Source organism: Panulirus ornatus, chromosome 11 (genome assembly GCF_036320965.1).
Source record: "Panulirus ornatus isolate Po-2019 chromosome 11, ASM3632096v1, whole genome shotgun sequence".
NCBI lineage: Eukaryota > Metazoa > Arthropoda > Malacostraca > Decapoda > Palinuridae > Panulirus > Panulirus ornatus.
This window is the reverse complement of record NC_092234.1, coordinates 19,078,720-19,098,599: the sequence shown is the minus strand read 5'-3', so window position 1 is coordinate 19,098,599 and position 19,880 is coordinate 19,078,720. Positions and strand designations below refer to the sequence as shown.

The window sequence follows — 19,880 nt, the reverse complement described above, 5'->3', positions numbered from 1 at the left end:
AGTGATGAAAGATTGACCAAGAGGATATATGTGTCGGAGGTGGAGGGAACAAGGAGAAGAGGCAGACCAAATTGGAGGTGGAAAGATGGAGTGAAAAAGATTTTGTGTGATCGGGGCCTGAACATGCAGGAGGGTGAAAGGAGGGCAAGGAATAGAGTGAATTGGAGTGATGTGGTATACCGGGGTTGACGTGCTGTCAGTGGATTGAATCAGGGCATGTGAGGCGTCTGGGGTAAACCATGGAAAGCTGTGTAGGTATGTATATTTGCGTGTGTGGACGTATGTATATACATGTGTATGGGGGGGGGTTGGGCCATTTCTTTCGTCTGTTTCCTTGCGCTACCTCGCAAACGCGGGAGACAGCGACAAAGTATAATAAAAAATAAATAAATATATATATATATATATATATATATATATATATATATATATATATATATATATATATATATATATACTTATATATATATATATATATATATATATATATATATATATAAGCTCCCATACATGCACATATACATATATACATACACCCATCAACATATACTGGAGATCCATTGATTGTCTCATGCAGCTAGAATTGCTGCTTATCCCTCTAAGAAGTAGTTGCAAATAGACACCATAGGGGATAGGGAAGAAAGAATGCTTTCCATGTATTCCCTGCATGTCATAGAAGGCGACTAAAAAATGTTGGGAACAGGGGTCTGGGACTACTCCCCCTCTAGTTTTTACTTTTCCAAAAGATGGAACAGAAAAGGGGGCTAAGTGAGGATGTTCCCTCAAAGACTTGGTTCTCTGTTCTTGATGCTTCCTTGCCAAAGTGGGAAATGGCAAATATCTATGAAAAGATCAACATATACACATATACATATGTATACATACCCATACACACATGTACATATATACACATGTACATATTTACACTTTCTTGCCTTCATCCATTCTTGGCGCTATCCGGCCCCACAGGAAACAGCATCGCTACTCTCTGCTTCAGCAAGGTAGTGCCAGAAAAACAGACAAAAATGGCCACTTTTATTCACACTCAGTCTCTAGCTGTCATATGTAATGCACCAAAACCACAGCTCCCTATCCACATGCAGGCCCCACACACCTTTCCATGGTTTACTCCACACGTTTCACATGCCCTGGATCAGTCCATTGACAGCACATTGACCCTGGTATACCACATTGTTCCAATTCACTCTATTCCTTGCATGCCTCTCACCCTACTGTATGTTCAGGCCTTGATTGCTCAAAATCTTTTTCACTCCATCCTTCCACCTTCAATTTGGTCTTCCGCTTCTTTTTCCCTCCACCTTTGACACATATATCCTTTTTGTCAACCTTTCCTCACTTCTTCTCTCTATATGTCCAAACCATTTCAACACACTCTTCTGCTCTCACACCCACAATCTTTTCATATCCACACATCTCTTTTACCCGTTCATTACTTACTCAATCATCCACCTCACACCACATATTGTCTGCAAAAATTTCATTTCCAACACATCCACCCTCCTCCATACAACCCTATCTATAGCCCATGCCTTGCACCCGTAAAATATTGTTGGAACTACTGTTCCTTCAAACATACCCATTTTTGCTCACCAAGATAATGTTCTCTCCTTCCACACATCCTTCATCGCTCCCAGGACCTTTTGTCCCCTCCCCCACCCTGTGACTCACTTCTGCTTCCATGGTTCCATTTGATGCTAAATCCACTCCCAGATATCTAAAACACTTTACTTCCTCCATTTTTTTCCGTTCAAACTTACATCCTAACTAACTTGTCCCTCAACTGTGATGTACCTCATAACCTTGCTCTTATTCACATTTACTCTCAACTTTCTCCTTTCACGCACTTTTTCAAACTCAGTCACCAACTTCTACAGTTTTTTACTCGAATCAGCCACCAGTGGTGTATCATTGATGATCAAGTGACTCACTTCCCTGGTCCTCTCATCTCCAACAGACTGCATACTCGCCCCTCTCTCCAAAACTCTTGCTTTTACCTCCCTAACCACCCACATCCATAAACAAATTAAACTACCATGGGGTCATCACACGCCCCTGCTGCAGACCGACGTTCACTAGGAACCAATCACTCTCCTTTCTTCCTACTCGTACACATGTCGTACATCCTTGATAAAAACTTTTCACTGCTTCTAGCAGCTTATGTCCCACACCATATATTCTTAAGACCTTCCACAACCATCAAATTCATAAGTATCTTTCCCCTTTCTTGTTAATACATTCTTCATCAAAGAACTAGTAGTCTATTTCACTCCTGCCCTTCAACATCTCCCTTGTTTCATGAAGAATTTCATGAGCTTCACTACATAATATACATTTGGTAATACACACTAATCTCCTCAGTCGACCTGTCTGTAACATCACCTGCCCATTCTTTTTATTCATTTACCTTTTTTTTGTAGCTTCCATATCAGTAAGAGTTGATAAATTCAGTTTAGTAAGTTCTTTATTGATCACATTTCAGTGTGAAGTACAATCCTTTGCTGCTATAGAGTCATTCATGTTCATTTATTTGTTTTTCTTACAGAACATTTGATGAAATTGAGGTGCGACCAAAGCCTCACCTTAATTTCATAATTGGCCCCAATGGTACAGGAAAATCAACCATCTTGTGTGCCATCTGTATATGTCTTGGAGGCAGGCCAGCTGTAACTGGCCGTGGCAAAGAAGTGAGTAAACATTATGATGTTGCATTGAAGGCACACCTTATATCCCATATTTTTTACTATATGGTAAAGATACTTATCTAAACAAAAATCATAATCTTTCATTCATCTCTCAGTGAATGGAGTTTTATTAACTGCATCCCAAGATGAGCTTGATATTATGGAATGGGTTGGTTACAAAGTTGTAGCAGCTAAATACACTATAGGCTTGTTGTATATACTTTTACCATTTTGACCCAGGATTCCATTTTATGAGGATCCGGCAGTGCTCAGAAAGCTGGCCATGTCCACTAGGTAGGACCACAGCTGAAAAAGTATGGTAATGTTATGTGGGTTTCTTTGTGATATGGGCACATGACAGTTGAGAGGTACCTGTTTAGTGTCTTCATTGTGAGAGTTGCATCTGTATTTGTATAGTACACCAGTTCAACATGGTGCATACGCACGCACACGCATTTTGCATACTTGATCACTATTTCCTGCATGAGCAAGGACATGTCAAAAACATACGAAGAATGCCTGCATCAGTCTACATCCATTCTCCAGCTGTCAAGTGTAATGTATTGAAACCACAGTTCCATATCCACAGCCAAGCTCCATAGATCTCTCATTGGTTTACCTCTGGCACTATACATGTCCAGTTTCAGTTCATTGACAGCACAGAGACCCCTGTATACCATATCATTCCAATTCACTCTATTCCATTTATGCTTTTTACCCTCTTGTATGTTCAGGTGCCGAGTTCTGAATATCTTTTTCACTCCATCCTTCCATCTCCAATATGGTTTACCTAATCTCTGTGTTCTCTCCACTTCTGACAAGTATATCCCCTTTGTCAACCCTTCCTCTCATTCTCTCAATATGTCCACAACATTTCAGCACACCCTCTTTAGCTGTAAGCTACACTCTTTTTATTACTACTCCTCCTTCTTACCCTTTCATTACTTAATCAAACAGCTTCACACCACAAATTGTCTTCATTTCCAGCTAACCCACCCTCATCAACACAGCCTTATCCATAGCCCATTCCTTGCATATATGTAGTAGTGTTGGGATTACTGTACCTTCAAACGTACCCATTTTTGCCCTCTCAGATAGCAGTCTCTCTTTCCATGCTTTCTTCAGTGCCCCAGGACCTTTGCCCCCTTACCCACCCTGTGACTCATTTCTACTTCCATGGTTCCATTTGCTGCCATGTCCATTCCCAGGTACCTAAAACATTTGACTTCTTACAGTTTTTGTCCATTCAGACTCACAACCCAATTATCTGGTCTCTCAACCCTGCTAAACCATATAACTTTGCTTTTATTCATATTTACTCTCAGCTTTGTCCTTTCAAGCATCCTTCTGAAGTCATCCACCAACTTGTGCAGTGTCCTACTTGAATCTGCCACCAGTGCTGTATCATATGTATTTTTTTCTGTATAGTAAACCCTCAATTTAATGTACTCCAAGATAATGGATTTTGGATTTAACACACAAATGATAATGCAATACATTAATTGATAACAATTTTAGAAAAAAAAGTTCAAAAGTCTCAAATGCCTCACCATGTGCATTTCATATCACACTTGTTTTTGGTAGCATGTGGTAGAGTTGCTTTCTTTTGGTCTTAGTCTGCCTTAAGCTATCATGCAGTAAGGTTGTATACAGTGTTTCTGTTATTTCAGAATTGATTTTATTTGTTAAGTAATTTTGCAATCCTTACACTTCAAAATGGCTTCAAGTAAGAGTTGCAATGAAAGCAGGTAGTCTGTCCTCACTTTATTATAAAGAAATATCCTTTCACAGGAGGGGGTAGCATCACCTCTGTTTCAGTGTGACTCCTGCCTCCAACTTCCTGGTGAGCATCCCCATGCTGCTAGGTGCCCACCACCCAACTATTGTACCACACACTAAACTTGCATCCCCTCATGAGATTTTGGTAGCTAAATGTGACATTTGTTACAACAAAACAACAAAAAAGAGAATTAAATTAAGATTTGACAAGGCATAAGGCAAATATACTCTCAAATCACTGCTCAGCATCAGTGCACTTACTTTACATGTGAGCAGAACAAAAATGACATAAATTAGTGTGTTCACTCTTCACAGGAGCCACCACAAACATAGTCTTGCAAGTGTGTGGGGTGGTGTCTTACATGGGAAGGCTGCCACTGCCTGAGGCTGGGTGTTGCCACAACTGAGGGTGAAGCCACTGCTGATGGGTGCTCCCTTTTACCCATGGGCTTGGGATTGGCAAAACCTAGGAGCATAGGTGATGTCAGTTTCACAAAGATAGATGGCCACTGCTGTCCAACTTCACTGAGTATTGTCCATGCCTGACCTGTCCCACACCTTCAAAACAACCTCCTGCATGTAGACAGGGATGCCCATGGACTGCTGGGGCAGCATAGCGGCATCACTTATTGGGCCGCCCTGCACATGAGACTGGCTCTCTGATGTGGCCCACTCCCTGTTTTGCAGAACAGTTCTCTATCACCAGTTTATCAGATAATGTTGCCAGGGCACTGGGACACCATCTTGCAATTGCCTTCCTGTTGCCAGTTGTGTGGGTGACTTATCCCCCTTCTTTGGGGGGTGTTGAGATATTGGAGCACAGTCTGAGTCACTTTGCTGTTGTACAGGTTACCTTCAACACCCATGTTGCCCCTCAGCACCCATTTGGCTGCCTTTACCAGTGCTTCGGTGCATCTATTGGACTGGGGGAAGTGGGCTAAGGATAAGCAGGCCATGATCCCCATTTTTTGTAGAAAGCTTCCATCTCCTTGCAGTCTAGATGGTTCCTCAGTCTGAGGTGATTTCCTTGGGTGTGACCCATCTCCTGAAGAAGGTGAGCAGCCTTGTGATAACTTGGGATTTTCCCTCATAGGTTTGAATACTACTCCCTGTGCCATGTAATAAAAGCAGGAAGTCCATCCACACTTTATTATAAAGAAGTGTCCTTTCACAGGAGAGGGTTGGTATAACCTCTCTCTCTCAATCTGACTCCTTCCTCCAACTACCCGGCAAGCGTTCCCACGCTGCCAGGTGCCTGCTGCCCAACTGTTGTACCACACACTAAACCCTACAGTGATAGAGGAGTTAAAAGAAAGCATTTGAACTTAAAATGTGGCACAGAAATATGTTACATTTGATTTAACAGACTTTCGGCATTAACAGACACCCCTTCCCGTATTAGTCTGTTAAATCGAGGGTTTACTTCATTATTGTCTTCTGCATTGGAAGGATCCTTGGAAACAGACGAAGAAGGCTGCATTTACTCGCATCCATTCTCTAGCTGTCATAGGTAGATGGAGTTTAGAACATAAAAGTTTGGTTACTCCAGTTAGTGCACATGATTCTTGCTAGCATTTTGCGATTAATCATTACTTTAAAATTTAGCTTGTAATGATAGAATATCCATCTTATATTGCCTTGAACACTAAACCAGACGGGACTATGGGCAGGACTTTTATTGTTGGCTGGTGATTAGGTGGTGTATTGACTCAGGTTTGAAAGATTTTAATTTTAAAACTTTCATTTGTTTTTCAAAATGGTGATTGGCTTGTCCATGGAAAATGGTTGTCAGGAAATGCAGAAACTTTTTGAAGGTACTAGTGTTTTCTGGAGGAAAAATCAGTTGCTGTGGACAGGCTCATTAACATGTGTCCTTCAATCTTTATTCAATGAAAAAATTCTTCCTGATTGCATTTTATATCATGTCAGTTTGCAGTTAATAAGGCATTCTAATATTCAAAAGTTTTACTTTCATTTTTGAGTACAGACATATTCTGCAAAGGTGTGAAATAATTTCAGGTGGTAGACTACATAAAACATGGAAAGGATGTGGCTGTCTTGGAGACAGAAATATTTGTGGAAGGCAAAAAGTGAGTAGCTTTTTTTGTTTTTACTTCAACCTGGCCAGTTTAACATATTGACACCCAAAAATGATTTTATATGAGTATACTGTGGTTATGAATAATGTTGGAAAATTTTCCCTCAAGAGTTTGTTTGTGCCATGAGCATGAGAGAGAGAGAGAGAGAGAGAGAGAGAGAGAGAGAGAGAGAGAGAGAGAGAGAGAGAGAGAGAGAGATCTTAAACTTCTGTTGAACTGGTAGGGTAAATGCTCTTCATTAACCGCTTTATTGGTAGTTAGCTCTGTGGCTTGGCACTGATCTGCCCTTTGACCGGTCAAAATCATCCACCTAATGATGGTGTCATCATCCTCAGACTGTCAGTAGAGATGTGCTTCATTATTTCTTGGACTGAGATGTAGGCTGGTCTTGGCTTTCTGGCTTGATGCATTATGATATGGATAAGAAGCCCTGGCTGAATTAGCTGGGACTGTGGGTACTATGTAATGGACATTTACGTAGATCATAGAGTTTAGTTAGTGTTATAATCACTACTGAGAAAATATGTTTACTTCAATCATAGTTTCGTCAGTGTTCATAAACACAACTTAGAAAATATGTGCACTTGGTATGCCTGTTATGAATACTACTGAGAACATATGCATACTTGGTATGCTTGTTATGGACACTATTGAAAATGTATGCCATGTGTTATGCTTATCACAAATATTACTGAGAACATAAACACACTTGGTACTACTAAGAACATATGTACACTTATGCCTATCATGAACACAACTAAGAACACTTGCTCACTTGATGTGTGTGTCATAGAATACTGCAAGGAACATATGCACAATTGTTATGGTCATTAGAAACTTTGCTGAGAACATATGCACACTGTTTGCCTATCAAAAATGCTACAGAGAACACATGCACACTTGCAATGTCTGTCATAAACTCACAGAGAACATATGCACACCTGATGTGCACTTGGTATGCCCACATTAGTCAGGTACATGGGTTCACCACATATAGCATTTCAGCTCATAGTCATCAGCAATCAGTCTTCAGAGCTGCCAACTATTACGTTTTTGCCATATGTATTACTTTTTTATGAATATAGCAGTATGATTTTTCCTAGTAAGATATATCTTTAGAAATTTTGGCATATGCTCAAGTATTTTACATGTATTGTGTATGTAATGTATGGGAAGTTCACAAGGGTGCACTGTTAAATATATAGTGTACGTTCTCATTGTCCTTGCAACTACTAATGCAGTGTTCAAAGTAACAGTCGGACATTGGTCAATTTCCAGTCATTTTGGAAAAATTACTACACAAATTGTTGTGTGGTCAGCCTTACCATCCAATCATATCTTTAGCTTTTATAACCAGTGAATCCTACTCCTAGGCCAGGCCCTCCAGAGGCTTCAAAAAGTTGTGCCAAATTATTATGTATGGAAGTGGATAAGAGATAACCAGTTCCATTCCATTTATTGCTGTTCTTTAAAGTAGTAAATTTTAATTTACTAAGATTTTCTAGCAATGACAAATGAAAAATAACAAAGAAAATTTTGCTAGAAAAAAATTGATCCTCAGCACATGTTACATTATCAAATCAGTTTATTTGATCCTCGACCACTAATTAATGGGGATGAAATTAACTACCATATATAAACCCAGTCCTTTCCTTCAAAATTTAGTGCAGCGTATCTCTAACAAATCTGTGAAAATGTTCATATTACCATAGATTCCAAATCATGTCTACGTGAAACATTTAAAGATTGTAGTGGTTAGCGTTCCTGACCATGATGCATTCACAGACTGCCCAGGGTCAAGTGCATAGGATTGAAGCCTGGCTACGGCAGTCAATCCACAGTCAACTCGGCTGTTCATCCACACATAGGGGTTGGTTGATAAAATGGGTACGTGGCTCAGGCTATGTTTAGAGAGCAGAAGAGAGTGTATTGAAATGGTTTGGTCACATGGAAAGAATGAGTGAGGAAAGATTGACAGAGAGGATATATGTGTCAGAGGTGGAGGGAACGAGGAGAAGTGGGAGACTAAATTGGAGGTGGAAGGATGGAGTGAAAAAGATTTTGAGTGATCGGGGCCTGAACATGCAGGAGGGTGAAAGGCGTGCAAGGAATAGAGTGAATTGGAATGATGTGGTATACCAGGGTCGATGTGGTGTCAGTGGATTGAACCAGGGCATGTGAAGCATCTGGGGTAAAGCATGGAAAGTTCTGTGGTGCCTGGATGTGGAAAGGGAGCTGTGGTTATGGTGCATTTCACATGACAGCTAGAGACTGAGTGTGAACGAATGTGGCCTTTGTTGTATTTTCCTAGCACTACTGTGCACACGCATTGTGGGAGGGGGGGTGCCATTACATGTTTGGCGCGGTGGCGACAGGAATGGATGAAGGCAGCAAGTGTGAATACATGTATATGTCTGTGTATGTATATGTATGTATACATTGAAATGTATAGGTATGTATTTGGACGTGTGTGGGCACTTATTTATATACATGTGTATGTGGGTGGGTTGGGCCATTCTTTTTTCTGTTTCCTTGCGCTACCTCGCTAATGTGGGAGACAGCGACAAAGTATAATAAAATTTATAGATATATGTATTATTTATTATACATAGTTGCTGTTTCCTGTGTCAGTGAGATAGCGCCAGGAAACAGACAAAGAATGGCCCATCCAGACGTATACACATATATATACATTAACGCCCATGTACGCACATTTATTTGTTTATTCTAAATGGCCGTTTTGTGTGTGAGTGAGGTAGTGCCAGGAAACAGACAAATAATTGCCCATCCACTCATATTTATATACATAAATACCCATGCATGCACATATACATACATATATATATCTGTGTATACATGTACATACACATACATACATATCAATGTATACATATACATAGACATACATATACATATATACACGTGTACATATTCATGCTTGCTTACCTTTATCCATTCTTGTCGGTACCCCACCACACAGGAAATATGGTTGCTACCTCCCACTTCAGTGAGGTACTGCTAGGAAAACAGACAAAAAAGGCCACATTCGTTCACATTCAGTCTCTAGCTGTCATGTGTAATGCACTGAAACCACAGCTCCCTATCCACACATTTATGCATATATGAATACACATACATATCAACATTTACATACATATACATAGAAACATATACATATATACACATGTTCCTATGAGTCCACGGGGAAAATGAAACACGAAAAGTTCCCAAGTGCACTTTCGTGTAATAATCACATCATCAGGGGAGACACAAGAGAGAAATATAACAGTCAGTTGATATACATCGAAGAGACGAAGCTAGGACGCCATTTGGTAAAATTTTACCAAATGGCGTCCTAGCTTCGTCTCTTCGATGTATATCAACTGACTGTTATATTTCTCTCTTGTGTCTCCCCTGATGATGTGATTATTACACGAAAGTGCACTTGGGGACTTTTCGTGTTTCATTTTCCCCGTGGACTCATAGGAATATCTTGATCACGCGAAAAATTGTGATCCTTTCCAATATACACATGTACGTATTCATTCTTGCCTTCATCCATTCCTGTCACTACCCTGCCCCACAGGAAACAGCATCGCTACTCCCTGCTTCAGGGAGATAGCGCCAGGATAACAGACAAAAAAGGTTACATTTGTTCACACTCAGTCTCTTGCTGTCATGTGTAATGCACTGAAACCACAGCTCCCTATTAGCATCCAGGCCCCACAGACCTTTCCATGGTTTACCCCAGATGCTTCACATGCCCTGGTTTGGTCCAATGACTGCATGTTGACCCAGGTATACCACATCATTCCAATTCACTCCATTCCTTGCATGCTTCTCCCCCTCTTGTATGTTTAGGCCCTATCGCTCAGTCTTTTTCACTTCATCGTACCACCTCCAATTTGGTCTTCTGCTTCTTCTTCCCTCCACCTCTGACACATATATCCTCTTTGTCAATCTTTCCTCACTCATTATCTCCATATGTCCAAACCATTTCAGCACACCCTCTTCTACTCTCAACAACATTCTTTTTATTTCCACACATCTCTATAACCCTTTCATTACTTATTCGATCAAACCACCTCACACAACATATTTTTCTCAGACATTTTATTTCTAACACATCCACCCTCCTTCATGCAACCCTATGTATAGCCTGTGTCTTGCAACCATATAACATTGTTGGAATTACCATTCCTTCAAACATCCCCATTTTTGCTTTCTGAGATAATGTACTCTCCTTCCACACATTCTTCATCGCTCCCAGAACCTTCACCTCCTCCCCCACCCTGTGACTCACTTCTGCTTCCATGGTTCCATTCGCTGCTAACTCCACTTCCAGATATCTAAAACACTTCCCTTCCTCCAATTTTTCTCCATTCAAACTTATATACCACTTAACTTGTTCCTCAACACTACTGAACCTAATAACCTTGCTCTTATTCACATTTACTTTCAACTTTCTCCTTTCACACACTTTTCCAGACTCAGTCACCGACCTATGCAGTTTCTCACTTGAATCAGGCCACTAGAGCTGTATCATTGGTGAACAACAGCTGACTCACTTCCTTGGTCCTCTTTTCCCCAACAGATTGCATACTTGCCCCTCTCTCCAAAACTCTTGCATTTACCTCCTTAACCTCCTCTTCCATAAGCAAATTAAACAACCATGGGGACATCACACCCCTGCCACAGACAGACTTTCACTGGGAGCTAGTCACTTTCCTCTCTTCCTACTCGCACACATGCCTTATATCCTTGGTAATAACTTTTCACTGCTTTTAGCCTCTTGCCTCCTACACGATATACCCTTAAGACCTTCCACAAAGCATCTCTATCAACCCTATCATTTTCCTTCTCTAGATCCATAAATGTCACATACAGATCCCTTTGTTTTTCTAAGTATTTCTCATATGCTTTCTTCAAAGCAAACACCTGATCCACACATCCTCTACCACTTCTGAAACCACACTGCTATTCCCCAGTCTGATCCTCTGTACATGCCTACATCCTCTCAGTTAATACCCTCCTATATAATTTCCCTGGAATACTCGGCAAACTTTTACATATATTTATTATGATAAATGATAATATATTCATTTATTTCTTTTACGTAGTCGATGTTTCCCACGACGGTGAGGTAGTGCCAGGAAACAGTCGAAGAATAGCCCATCCACTCATTTTTTATATTTTGCTTTGTTGCTGCCTCTCGCGTTAGCAAGGTAGCACAAGGAAACAGACGAAAGAATGGCCCAACCCATCCACATACACATGTATATGCATACACGTCCACACACGCAAATATACATACCTATACATCTCAATGTATACATATATATACACAGACATATACATATATACACATGTACATAATTCATACTGTCTGCCTTTATTCATTCCCATCGCCACCTCGCCACACATGGAATAACAACCCCCTCCCCCCTCATGTGTGCGAGGTAGCGCTAGGAAAAGACAACAAAGGCCCCATTCGTTCACACTCAGTCTCTAGCTGTCATGTAATAATGCACTGAAACCATAGCTCCCTTTCCACATCCAGGCCCCACAGAACTTTCCATGGTTTACCCCAGACGCTTCACATGCCCTGGTTCAATCTATTGACAGCACGTCGACCCCGGTATACCACATCGTTCCAATTCACTCTCTTCCTTGCATGCCTTTCACCCTCCTGTATGTTCAGGCCCCGATCACTCAAAATCTTTTTCACTCCATTTTTCCACCTCCAATTTGATCTCCCACTTCTCCTCGTTCCCTCCACCTCTGACACATATATCCTCTTTGTCAATCTTTCCTCACTCCTTCTCTCCATGTGACCAAACCATTTCAAAACACCCTCTTTTGCTCTCTCAACCACACTCTTTTTATTTCCACACATTTCTCTTACCCTTACATTATTTACTCGATCAAACCACCTCACACCACATATTGTCCTCAAACATATCCTTTCCAGCACATCCACCCTCCTGCGCACAACTCTATCCATAGCCCACGTCTCGCAACCATACAACATTGTTGGAACCACTATTCCTTCAAACATACCCATTTTTGCTTTCCGAGATAGTGTTCTCGACTTCCTAACATTCTTCAAGGCTCCCAGAATTTTTGCCCCCTCCCCCACCCTATGATTCACTTCCGCTTCCATTGTTCTATCTGCTGCCAAATCTATTCCCAGATATCTAAAACCCCTCACTTCCTCCAGTTTTTCTCCATTGAAATTTACCTCTCAATTGACTTGACTCTCAACCTTACTGTACCTAATAACCTTACTCTTATTCACATTTACTCTCAACTTTCTTCTTTCACACACTTTACCAAACTCAGTCACTAGCTTCTGCAGTTTCTCACATGAATCAGCCACCAGCGCTGTATCATCAGCAAACAACAACTGACTCACTTCCCAAGCTCTCTCATCCACAACAGACTGCATACTTGCCCCTCTCTCCAAAACTCTTGTATTCACCTGCCTAACAACCCCATCCATAAACAAATTAAACAACCATGGAGACATCATGCACCCTTGCTGCAAACCTACATTCACTGAGAACCAATCTCTTTCCTCTCTTCCTACACGTACACATGCCTTACTCCTCGATAAAAAAACTTTTCACTGCTTCTAACAACTTGCCTCCCACACCATATATTCTTGATACCTTCCACAGAGCATCTCTATCAACTCTATCATATGCCTTCTCCAGATCCATAAATGCTACATACAAATCCATTTGCCTTCACCCTCTCAGTCAATACCCTCCCATATGATTTCCCAGGAATACTCAACAAACTTATACCTCTGTAATTTGAGCACTCACTCATCCCCTTTGCCTTTGTACAATGGCACTATGCAAGCATTCCGCTGATCCTCAGGCACCTCACCATGAATCATACATGCATTAAATAACCTTACTAACCAGTCAACAATACTGTCACCCCCTTTTTTAATAAATTCCACTGCAACCCCATCCAAACCCGCTGCCTTGCTGGCTTTCATCTTCCGCAAAGCTTTTACTACCTCTTCTCTGTTTACCAAATAATTTTCCCCAACCCTCTCACTTTGCACACCACCTCGACCAAAACACCCTATATCTGCCACCCTATCATCAAACACATTCAACAAACCTTCAAAATACTCACTCCATATTCCTCTCACATTACCACTACTTGTTATCACCTCCCCATTAGCCCCCTTCACTGAAGTTCCCATTTGCTCCCTTGTCTTACGCACTTATGCCCATAAATGCTCATATACATTTACATATCAACATAGACATATATGTGTAAATATACATACACTTGGACATGTACATATATACACATGTAAATATTCATATATAAACATGTACATATTCATGCTTGCCTTCATCCATTCCTGTCGCTGCCCTGCCCCATAGGAAACAGCATCGCTACCCCTTGCTTCAGCAAGGTCGCGATAGGAAAACAGACAAAAAAAAAGGCCACATTTGTTACATTTGTTTCTTCAAACATAGCTTTTTTTGCTCTCCAAGATAACCTTCTCTCCTTCCACACATTCTTCATTGTGTTGATGGGATGGCCTTGATTAGGGCCTATGCTGTCTGTGCCATTTCAGCTAACCTAAGAAAAAAATCAGAGAAAATTGTGTTGGCCATGTCATTGCAAAAATAGTTGATGTGCAGGAGCATGAATCTTTGGTGACAAATAAGATAAAGAACCTAGAAGATAGGTTGGTTTCTGTGGAGACAAAGTTGAAGGATAAATATACCTTTAAACCTGCTAGGAAGACTTGTCCACAAGCAGAAGTTCAGGAAAGAGAGACTCCTACTCAGAATCGGTTTAGTTTTCCTGAAGATGAAGTACAGCATGATCATAGCATCATTCTAGCTAAGGATTCCTTAATTAGGGTCTAGTACCAGGAATTTTGTGTTAAGGGGAAGAGGAGAAATCTGTGCTTTCCTGGTGCAATATAAGAAGATATTCTGGGGAAGTTTGACGACATTCTCTCAAACGCTCCCAAGGATTTGATGGTTGTTGTTCAGGCCGGGACAGATAGTATATTCAATGGGAAATCAGAAGAACTCTTAACAAATCAGAGGAGTCTCATCTCCAAGTTCAAAGAGAGCCATAGAAAGTTAGTTATATCAGGATTGCTGCCCAAATGTGATGTAAATTCCTGCATCCTCAGTAGAATGCTGGGAATGAACAGTAAAGTTGAGCTCCGTGTGGGGAGGAGGAAAATGTCTTTTGTATAGATTTATGGGATCATTTTTGGAGAGATAAAAGCCTTGTGCCAAATGAAGACTCCACTTGAATAGAACAGGGAAAACCCATCTTGGCAGAGTATTAGATGAGATATTGGGCTCTTTTTTTGACAGACATAAATTATTTAGGTTCTTAACATAGGAAAGCCAAAAGAGGGATTCAGGGTAAGAGGGGACATGGCAGGTTAGGTAAACTAGAGGTCAGAGATACAATACAGGGTAGGAACATTGCAGAATAGGAGCCAAGTATTTGATTCTCAGGTAGAAGCACAGTAGCAGTGGGGAATGGGCAGATGGGGATGCATGATGGGATGTGTCAGCTGGCTTCACCATTTGGGAATGAGGCAGGTCAAGGAAAGGCAGAACAGAGCAGCATGAAATCAATTTTCTGATGGAAGCAGGGAACAAGGCAGGTAGCAAACAGGATGAGGCACTTCAAGTTGAGGTTATGGGCTTTGTTCACATAAGTGGACTCCCCACTGCCACTGCTCTATGTATTCATACAAATGAAAAAAGTGTCAGTTGTGTATTAGAATATTCTGTGTTAATGTATGGAGTGTTCATAAAAGATTTTTAGGGTTAGAGACAACTGCATTGGAAGAATTTAATATTGTATTTATTATACTGAATTGCTGTTTACTGCATCAACGAGTTAGTGCTTGGAAACAGATGAAGTTGGCCCATCCACTCACATATACATAAATGCCCATACATGCACATACATATACATATACATATCAACATTTTTTTTACATACTATTTGCCATTTCCCACATTAGTGAGGTAGTGTTAAGAACAGAGGACTGAGCCTTTGAGGAAAATCCTCACTTGGCCCTCTTCTCTGTTCCTTCTTCTGGAAAATTGAAAATGAGAGGGGAGGATTTCCAGCCCCCGCTCACTCCCTCCCCTTTTAGTCACCTTCTACGACACGCAGGGAATATGTGGGAAGTATTCTTTCTCCCTCATCCCCAGGATAAACATATCAACATATACATACATATACATGCACGTACATACACATAAATATACACATATACATATTCATACTTCCCCGACTTCATCCATTCTTGTTGCTACTGTGCCACACAGGAAATAGCTTCCTACCACCCCCTTCAGCGAGGTAGCGTCAGGAAAGGACAAAAAAGCCGCATTTATTCAACACTCAGTCTCTAGCTGTCATGTGTAATACACCAAAACCACAACTCCCTATCCACATCCAGGCCCCACAGACATTATCATGGTTTACCCCAGATGCTTCACATGCCCTGGTTCAGTCCATTTACAGCATGTCGACCCTGGTATATCACATCGTTTCAATTCACTCTTTTCCTTGCACACCTTTCACTCTCCTGTATGTTCACGCCTCAGTCACTCAGAATCTTTTTCACTCCATCCTTCCCCCTCCAATTTGGTCTCCTGCTTCTCCATGTTCCTTCAACCTCTGGCACAATTCCTCTTTGTCAATCTTTCCTCACTCATTCTCTCCATATGTCCAAACTCTTTCAAGACACCTTCTTCTGCTCTCTCAACCACACTTTCTTTATTACCACGTGTCTCTTACCCTTTCATTACTTAATCAAACCACCTCACTCCAAATTTTGTCCTCAAACATTTCATTTCCAACACATCCACCCTCCTCCGTACAACCCTGTCTGTACCCCATGCCTCACAACCATATTACATTGTTGGAACTACTGTTCCTTCAAACATACCCATTTTTGCTCTCCAAGATAACATTCTCACCTACCACACATTCTTCAACGCTCCCAGAACCTTTGCCTCCCTCTCCCACCCTGTGACTCATTTCCGTTTTCGTGGTTCCATCCGTTGCTAAGTCCACTCCAAGATATCTAAAACACTTCACTTCCTCCAGTTTTTCTCCATTCAAACTTACATCCCAATTAACTTGTCCCTCAACCCTACTGAACCTGATGACCTTGCTCTTATTCACATTTACTCTCAACTTTCTTCTTTCACACACTTTTCCAAACTCAGTCACCAACTTCTGCAGTTTCTCACCCAAATCAGCCACTTGAGCTGTATCATTAGCGAACAATGCCTGACTCACTTCCCAAGCTCTCTCATCCACAACAGACTGCATACTCACCCCTGTCTCCAAAACCCTTGCATTCACCTTCCTAACCACCCCATCCATAAACAAATTAAACAACCATGGAGACATCACACATCCGTACCGCAAACCGACATTCACTGGGAACCAATCACTTTCCTCTCTTCCTACTTGGACACATGCCTTACATCCTTAGTAAAAACTTTTCACTGCTTCTGGCAACTTACATCCCACATCATATACTCTTTAAACCTTCCACAAAGCATCTCTTATCATCCCTATCATATACCTTTTCCAGATCCATAAATGCTGCATACAGATCCATCTGTTTTTCCAAGTATTTCTCACATACATTCTTCAAAGCCAACACCTGATCCACACATCTTCTACCATTTCTGAACCCACACTGTTCTTCTCCAATCTGATGCTCTGTACATGTCTTTACCCTCTTAATCAATACCCTCTCATATGATTTCCAAGGAATACTCAAACTTATGCCCCTATAAATTGAACACTCACCTTTATCCCCTTTGCCTGTGTACAGTGGCACTATGCATGCATTTTGCCAATCCTCAGGCACCTCACCATGATCCATACATACATTAATCATCCTTACCAACCATTCAACAACACAGTCACCCCCTTTTTGAATAAATTTCACTGTAATACCGTCCAAACCTGCCACATTAACGCCTTTCATTTTCTACAAAGCTTTCACTACCTCTGTTTACCAAACCATTCTCCCTGACCCTTTCACTTCGCACACCACCCTAAATCTTAGCTAGATATTGGAAATAGATTTCCTTGCCAAAAACAAAATTTTTAGGTACATGTGTACGTGTAGGAAGAGAGGAAAGTGATTGGTTCTCAGTGAATGTAGGTTTGCGGCAGGGGTGTGTGATGTCTCCATGGTTGTTTAATTTGTTTATGGATGGGGTTGTAAGGGAGGTAAATGCAAGAGTCCTGGAAAGAGGGGCAAGTATGAAGTCTGTTGGGGATGAGAGAGCTTGGGAAGTGAGTCAGTTGCTGTTCGCTGATGATACAGCGCTGGTGGCTGATTCATGTGAGAAACTGCAGAAGCTGGTGACTGAGTTTGGTAAAGTGTGTGGAAGAAGAAAGTTGAGAGTAAATGTGAATAAGAGCAAGGTTATTAGGTACAGTAGGGGTGAGGGTCAAGTCAATTGGGAGGTGAGTTTGAATGGAGAAAAACTGGAGGAAGTGAAGTGTTTTAGATATCTGGGAGTGGATCTGTCAGCGGATGGAACCATGGAAGCGGAAGTGGATCATAGGGTGGGGGAGGGGGCGAAAATTTTGGGAGCCTTGAAAAATGTGTGGAAGTCGAGAACATTATCTCGGAAAGCAAAAATGGGTATGTTTGAGGGAATAGTGGTTCCAACAATGTTGTATGGTTGCGAGGCGTGGGCTATGGATAGAGTTGTGCGCAGGAGGATGGATGTGCTGGAAATGAGATGTTTGAGGACAATGTGTGGTGTGAGGTGGTTTGATCGAGTAAGTAACGTAAGGGTAAGAGAGATGTGTGGAAATAAAAAGAGCGTGGTTGAGAGAGCAGAAGAGGGTGTTTTGAAATGGTTTGGGCACATGGAGAGAATGAGTGAGGAGAGATTAACCAAGAGGATATATGTGTCGGAGGTGGAGGGAACGAGGAGAAGAGGGAGACCAAATTGGAGGTGGAAAGATGGAGTGAAAAAGATTTTGTGTGATCGGGGCCTGAACATGCAGGAGGGTGAAAGGAGGGCAAGAAATAGAGTGAATTGGAGTCATGTGGTATACAGGGGTTGACGTGCTGTCAGTGGATTGAAGCAAGGCATGTGAAGCGTCTGGGGTAAACCATGGAAAGCTGTGTAGGTATGTATATTTGCGTGTGTGGACGTGTGTATGTACATGTGTATGGGGGGGGGGGGCATTTCTTTCGTCTGTTTCCTTGCGCTACCTCGCAAACGCGGGAGACAGCGACAAAGTATAAAAAAAAAAAAAAAAAAAAAAAAAAAAAAATGTTTAATAGTGATAAGGGAAGTAAAGTAGGCCTTGGTGTCTTGCTCTTTCTTAAAGCTTATCTAAATCCTGTACTTAAAAATGTTGCTGTTGATAAAATCGACTTCACTTTTTTAGAAACCAAAGATAAGTTTTGAAAGAAAACAGCAGTAGGATTATATACTCCTGCACAGACACCAGAGGTAGACGAAAAACTGTATGATCAGTTAGTTGAAATAAGTAATGAAAACGATTTGACCAAAACAACACACCATTATCTGAGTGAGGAGAGTGCCTTTCCAGTAGCTCGGGGTATGGGATTTACCTAAATCTGCTTAATAGTACCCTGATACAATATGTTGATAAACTTATATGTGCATAGAATATATTAAATTTAGTTCTAACTACAAATGAGGATCTTGTTAACAGTATTGAAGCCAGAGAAAAGTTTGGTAAGAGTGATCACCAGCAAATTACTTTTGAGTGAACTTTCATCATTGGCTGTAATGCTGGTCAATATGTGACTTGTAAAAGAAAAAAGATTTAGACTTCCTGATTTTAAGGCTCTTGGCATTGCTCTTGATAGGCAAACTTAGGATGATATCACAAATGAAAGCAATGTGGAAGAAGGTTGGGATTGCTTAAGTACAATGTTCAAAGCAGTGGATGAAATATATGTGCCAATGTTTATTAGAAAGTTTTTGCCAGTGCCAAGCCAAAATGGTGGGTGGAACAGTGACATAAATGAATTTGTTTTTTAAGAAACTAGTGCATAAGAAGCTCAAAGAGACCAGTGATGAGCTTGACAGAGCAAATTATGGAAGCCTTCATCAAGAAACTACATGTCAGAGTAGATATCATTATGAAGCATATATTGCTGTAAAGAGCAAAAGAAACCTGAAGGAGTTTTATAGGTATGTTAGAAGCAAGCAAGTTATAACCAGTCAATTAGTTCATTGATAACTGAAAATGATGATTTGGT

At 41.0% G+C, this 19,880-nt stretch overlaps 1 protein-coding gene across 5 annotated transcripts in view; it reads left to right on the top strand.

Moving 5' to 3' along the window:
• The window catches only part of SMC5 (structural maintenance of chromosomes 5), a 281,105-nt gene that overhangs the window by 26,723 nt on the left and 234,502 nt on the right, over window positions 1-19,880 (top strand). For 2 of the 5 annotated variants that reach the window (XR_011713331.1, XM_071666709.1), the window contains exons 2-3: window positions 2,564-2,705; window positions 6,501-6,571. Coding sequence is in view for 3 of the 5 variants with exons in the window: in XM_071666709.1 (XP_071522810.1) it covers window positions 2,564-2,705; window positions 6,501-6,571 (213 nt within the window). In the remaining 2 variants the exon portion in view is untranslated. Of the gene's footprint in view, window positions 1-2,563; window positions 2,706-6,500; window positions 6,572-19,880 lie in introns of those variants that run through there. The other 3 variants (XM_071666710.1, XM_071666711.1, XM_071666712.1) reach the window with 3 other exon arrangements.